The sequence below is a fragment of the Numida meleagris genome, chromosome 5, assembly GCF_002078875.1.
Source record: "Numida meleagris isolate 19003 breed g44 Domestic line chromosome 5, NumMel1.0, whole genome shotgun sequence".
NCBI lineage: Eukaryota > Metazoa > Chordata > Aves > Galliformes > Numididae > Numida > Numida meleagris.
The window spans coordinates 52,526,593-52,532,592 of NC_034413.1; the positions used below are offsets into that span (position 1 = coordinate 52,526,593).

General features: G+C 41.1%; 1 protein-coding gene across 12 annotated transcripts in view; it reads right to left on the minus strand.

The window, feature by feature from the left end:
• The window catches only part of MYO3B (myosin IIIB), a 231,995-nt gene extending 229,134 nt beyond the window's left edge, over positions 1-2,861 (minus strand). For 4 of the 12 annotated variants that reach the window (XR_002439454.1, XR_002439455.1, XM_021399366.1 and 1 more), the window contains exons 1-2: positions 2,508-2,789; positions 813-949 (exon numbers count right to left, since the gene is read on the minus strand). Coding sequence is in view for 8 of the 12 variants with exons in the window: in XM_021399366.1 (XP_021255041.1) it covers positions 813-897 (85 nt within the window). In the remaining 4 variants the exon portion in view is untranslated. Of the gene's footprint in view, positions 1-812; positions 950-1,163; positions 1,278-1,542; positions 2,029-2,507 lie in introns of those variants that run through there. The other 8 variants (XM_021399368.1, XM_021399372.1, XR_002439456.1 and 5 more) reach the window with 7 other exon arrangements.

Genomic DNA, 6,000 nt, shown 5'->3' on the forward strand with positions numbered 1-6,000 from the left:
TAAAGACATTGCTTGTTTTAACGCAGCAGCTGGTTCACTGTGAGTTTTCCTTTTGCTGACATAAAAATCAGCCACATCTTGTCACTCCTGATAAGTCACCCTTCCCAGTTCTACTTGGGCAGGCTCCTGAGCAGGAGCACAGAGCTGTGTGAAGATGCGAAAGAAGTCTGCAAGGCAGGAAAACTGTGAGGGAACCAGTAGAAGACAGATTTAAAGTATTAGATGGTTGCTCCTTCTCCATTTCAACCTGCAGAGTACTCCACTGCTTTAACCAAACAGCGGAACAGATGCTCTCCCCAGCTGCACACCGTAAATTCTTCGGCGATCACCACCTTCACTGCGCACCTTCTGTGTTCTAGATTCTCCTGCTGCAACTCCCTTACCTTCTCCCATCTCCTCTCACCGTTTTACGAGCTACAGGTCTGTATCAAACAGCACAGTGATAATCCATCACAGCAAATGAGTTCACATATTTGATTCCTCTTGTTAACACTAAGGCTCTGTATTTTAGACTGCAATGCATGAGACTTTACACGCACTCTGAACTTGCATCCTGGATGATTGCTGAATACATTGCAGCTTGCTTATTCTCCCACAGTCCAGCTCAGTTTAATTTCAGGAAAAGGAATTAAATGACAACAGAAGAAAACCAGGACAGATCTTTCCTACTGAACAAAGTGCTGACTGTTCCTGCAGGTACTGAGCATTCTCCTCTTCCCTTGATCAATTAAGCCAAAGTGCCTTTTTATTCTCTGTCTCTACATTACTGAAGTTCAGTGGTAGAATAGGTTGGTAAAAAGTTCAGTGCTCACCTGGGCCAGTTATACTTGGGGTTTGTACGAGGCTTTTTCCCCTCTTTCTCCTTTTGTCTTTCCAATCCTTAGGCTCTTCCCCCATCTCACTTTCTGCTCTCTTATGTTTCCTTGGATTGGATCACAGGAATTCATCTCTAGATATGAAGAAAAAGGAAATCTGCAAGAACTAAGGAAATCTAAGGTACAGCTACGCACAATGCATTACTGTGCTGTTCAGATGACATCTTGAAACTAGGCTAAGGAAAAAAAAAAAATCACCAGCCAATTTTTTTTTAAGCTGAATATAAGCCAATACCAGAACTTTCAGTATTTTAGAGCACCTTCCTGAACACAAATTTCTTTGAATACCCTCACAGCACTGCAGTTTATAAGCACTTTGTTCATTATTCTCTTCTCCGTCACTTCTTCTGGCAGAAGACTGGCAAAGACAGTAACTTCTGTTTTTGCAACACAGAATGTTTTGGTTCCTCAGGAAAAGTTTGCACTCAGGAGTCCTTTGCTGTCCTCCAGCCATTAGCACACAAAAACCATTGTCTTTGACCAGTGAACTTTTTATTCTGAATACATTTGGCAAAAACACTGCAAAATTGGTCCTGGCAGCTCTTAACGCAACCAAACAGCCACTGCACTGCTAGCTTAATCTCTCATCCCTGTACTCACAAAGCCAATAATACAGGTATGTTTCTTCTAACCAAAGATTTTGGGTGGTACTGGAGAAATAACTTACTGTGCACATACGTCAGCCAGGCAGCAAACAATTCAGAGGAAGGAATCACACAGCTATTCTCACTCTCCAACACACACCTATGTATTGCTGCAGATAACCTTCCTGCAGGTACTTAAACACAGAGCACCACATGCAGCAAATCTCAGCACAGGGAATGAAAAAGTTCCTATTTTCTGTTTCCAAACTGAACCATTTGCACTTAAACTGACCTTCAATTTGAAAAGGGTCTGAACTGGCTTTCAGCATCCTATGCTGACCTCACTTTCTAGCAGGACTACCATATGAAAGTATCAGCCCAGGGGCAAAAGAGCTCTGCTTGGTTCAAGTCATGTTTTTATTTCTGGAACAGAACTTGGGTGAATGCTTCTATTTTTACTTTATGTGCTACAGTGTCAGTAATCTGCATCAACCGGGATAAACACTAGATGATAAGACATCACGTCAGGAAAATAAATGCATAACTGTTTGAAATCATGCATTAGGAATTAAGTGAACTTTAGTTTGGGGGGGGGGGGGTACAAAAAGGTTCTAAAAGAGATACAACGTATTTTCAGATTGGAGTTTTCCACAGGATTCGACTGTGGGCTGAGACAGAACCAATTCACTACTTTGGCAAGAAGAAGACCTCAGTAACCACGGCTGATTTCCTGACACTTAGCCAGCATTAAGCATTTTCACAGTAACAGGAATTTCCACGCGGAACCAGAGTTTTGTACTTAACTGTTTCACAGGGTACCTCAAAACAAAACGCCAATCCTCAGTTTTCATTGCACAGTGGTACTGGAATTTTAGAGTGCAGATTTAGATTGGGAGAGTGAAAAAATAAAAACAGCTTTTACATATCAAAACTAAAAACTATTTTATATTTGCACCGAAGGGAATGCACTGCTTTAGAGAAGTAACTAGAAGGACACTCTAAGTCCGCCTCCTCTCCGGCCGCGTGCAGCATTACGTACAGCTGTTACCTTTCAAAAAACGTTATGTCTGTGTACCTTCCCCCGCCGCAGCGGACTTCTCAGAATACCGGGGACAACACAAGCCCCGGCGGCGCCGGCTGCCGCGGCGTTACCTCAGAGACGGGACAGCCCCCGCCCCACTCGCAGCGCCGGCGAGCCGCCGCTCACACAGACGCCGCCATTTCGGGACCGCGCTCCGCCGAAGCGCAGCTGCAGGCAAGGGCAGCCCCGCGGGGCCGGGCAGCGGCAGCACGGAGCCTCGCCCCGCCGAGCCCAGGCGCAGTGCCGCGCGTCTGCGGGCGGGAGTTTAGCTCAGGTCGTAAAGCTGCGCAGCGCGCCGCAACGCGGGAGAGAGCCGGGGTCTCGAGGAAGGTCGATTAAAAACTATAAACCAAGAGTGAGATTTAGTGAGATCTTAAAGGAATGGTGAGGAGCAAGAAATACAATTAGTGCACACGTATGCATAATTGGTATTGTGTTGCTTTCACTGAGATTTACTGAACACTTTACTTGGCTCCGTCTTCTGCATTGCCCAAAACAATTAGCTGAGAGTGGAGGTCAGCCTGTGCTCTGTCTCTCCTGGAGCAAAATAAATGCTTTATAAAGCATTTCTCCCCTGCTGGGAGTGTTTCCCTGGTGGAACCCCCCCATCTTTGAGCTCTGTATTTGTATTTCACCTGTATTTGGGCTTAGACAGAACAACATTTTCAGGTTGTTTCTGGTTGCTAGATTAGGAGAAATACAGATGGATATTTCTCTGATACCCTTCTGTTTACAAAAAAAAAAAAAAAAAAGTGAAGGGGGAGAAGAGGGAGCGAAAAAAAGCAGAAAAAGCCCAGAGAAACAACGGGAGGCTCTTCCCTTTCTCAATGTGCCAGTGCTTTTTCCAGCCTCACATCACCAGGGCTCCTGCTCAGTTTTCCCTAGCGCTCTCAGGGTAAGCATTTTGCTAGTGCATCATGAACACCCTCTGCTGCTTCCACAGCGTTTTTCATTTTATGTCTCAAATGTGTTCAGACCCATAAAATGAGCAGACCTGTTTTTGTAGTCAGAAACATGCAGTTCAGCTCTGCCTTCCCCAGGCTGAGGCTTAGAGTTCTGTGTTTGGGTTGTCAGTTTCTATCATTCTAATTTAATGAGATACAAATAAAGAGAAACTACTGTTTTCATCAGCTTCAATCAGGTCTGACTCCATCCATCCACAGCATCAACTCTCTATTTTTTTTAAGTAGGAAATAGCCTGTAAGTAATGTTCATAATAATAATTTTAAATTCTTCTAAGCACCGCCTTTCTCCATTACTGCATCAATTTTTTAATTATTTTTTCTTTTTAAACAAAGCAGTAGTTCCTAACAGTAGTTACCATCTTTCTGACCAAAGTGCAATGCTTTTCTTAAACCTTTCTCTTGATTACTGGATTTTGTACTTTGTAGTCCTATGCACACACATTTTTCTTGCATCCACATTTTAGTAAACTACTTCAAAGTAATCCTTCATAAAAAGCAAAGCAACTGAAAGGCAAACTTAGATTTAGAAAATCAGTAAAGAATGTAGATTATCAGCATTTTCTCTGAATTCAGCCCATGATGACATTAGCAAGAAACTGAGGTGATGTGACAGTTTTGCTGAGCAATGTTCCTTTTCGTATTACTGCTGTTTTCTTGAATTATTACATACGAGTGTATACAAAGCCTTCTTCACAAGCCATTATTTTCTCTATCCACAGTTGCAAAAAATTCTGTAATATAGTATTATATAAATTGTATGTTAGCAAATAGTAATACAGACAGCTCACACATCCAGTCAAGCTGACCCTCTTGAACAGCCACTAGCCTCAAACCCAGTGTTTAATCCCACATGCTTTCAGCTTACACAAATTAGAACTCACAAAGACATCCCTTTCAGCTGTGCATAACATTCTGAAACATCATTGCTCTTTGCTGTGTTGTGTAAGAGGTACCTATATTCAAGCAAAAATAACATCTGTACTACTAATCTGTACATTTCCTCAGTATTCTCAAGAATTTGGAGATACAGGTACTCCAGATTTCTCCTGTAGTTCATATGTTGATTTTTGAACCACAGAAACTTCCTTGATTATGACTCTTCTTGTCTGCAACAGTCTGGACTTTCTTGGGCTCTGTTACAAAAGTTCATCCCTATTTTTTATTTTTTTAATCAATCCCTTGGGCCTGCCTGCTTGCTTTGTTCTGATTCTGATGGCTTTTCATTCCCTTTTTCACTAGCCCCTTGCAGGCCAGCTAGAACAACTTTTCCAAACACTGCTGGACTGTTCAACATACCTGCGTACAGTGAGGAAACAGTCACGATGGGTAAGTACACTATACTTGCGGTACATGAGTGGTATGCTTGCAGACTCCGTGTCACATGGTGGATTTCCAGACTTGTTTTCCATGGTGCAACAATTTTCAATGCAGTAGCTTTATGGGTGCAGCTGGAATGCACAACTTGCCAATAGATCATCCATGAATCTCAGAAATACCTTAATACAGAATTTCAAAAGGCAACTAAGGATTTAAAGTTACAAAATGAAGCAACAAAAGATAAGTTATCTTAATTTTAACTTGCATATTTCAGCAGGAATAAATTTCAGATGATGCAATCTTTCCATTTTTGTAATGTTACACAAAACAATAGGTTTATTTTCAGTTGTCCTTTACTGGTACCTGCACTTCTTATTGCCTTTGATAGCAGTCAGACTAATAACGTTATTGCTTGCAGTAATAGTGTTGCCAGTTCTGAACTACAATTTACGTAAGTGTTGCTTATCCTGTGGCTGAACTGAAACTAGCTATATTTAAGTACAACCTTTATTTTGTTGTTGTTGCTTGCAGATCTCCACTAGAATGCTTAATTGTTGTTATATTTCTAATTACTTGTGCAGTGATGATTGAACTCATTGTCCAATGGCTGCACTAATGCAAGCTCAGTAGAAGATGAGTCATTCCTATCCTTCCTTTAGATTATATTTTAAAAATAAACAATTTCACATTTGTATGGCCATGGTTTGATGATAAAAGGTGAAAAAGCATTATTAAATGAAGTATTATAAAATTCTACAGGCTCAAGAATGTAGTGGATATGGAATATTTTTTCCACAAGTATGCTGCGTTTAACCGATGAGTGTACTCTATGAATGAGTGCAGTTGCTGCACATTGTAATTTCTGTGAGCAGGCACATGTGTGAATCTGCTGCTATCTAAACCGGCACACATTACTGACTGGTAGTCAGTCATGTAACCAACAAAATATAAATGGAAATATTTTAATCAACATATCATTGTAACGAAACTTCCTCTTTTTGTAATTAAGAAATTGAGATGCCCTGATATAGCGTTAAAGTGTCCTTATTTAAGCAGATATAAATAAGCATTATTCACTACACTAGATTTCCTCTAGAAGTCTGGATTTCATGCTTTTTAAATGCCTGTACTGAATGCATTTGACTTTGCCTAGAGATGGACTTGTAATTACAAACAAA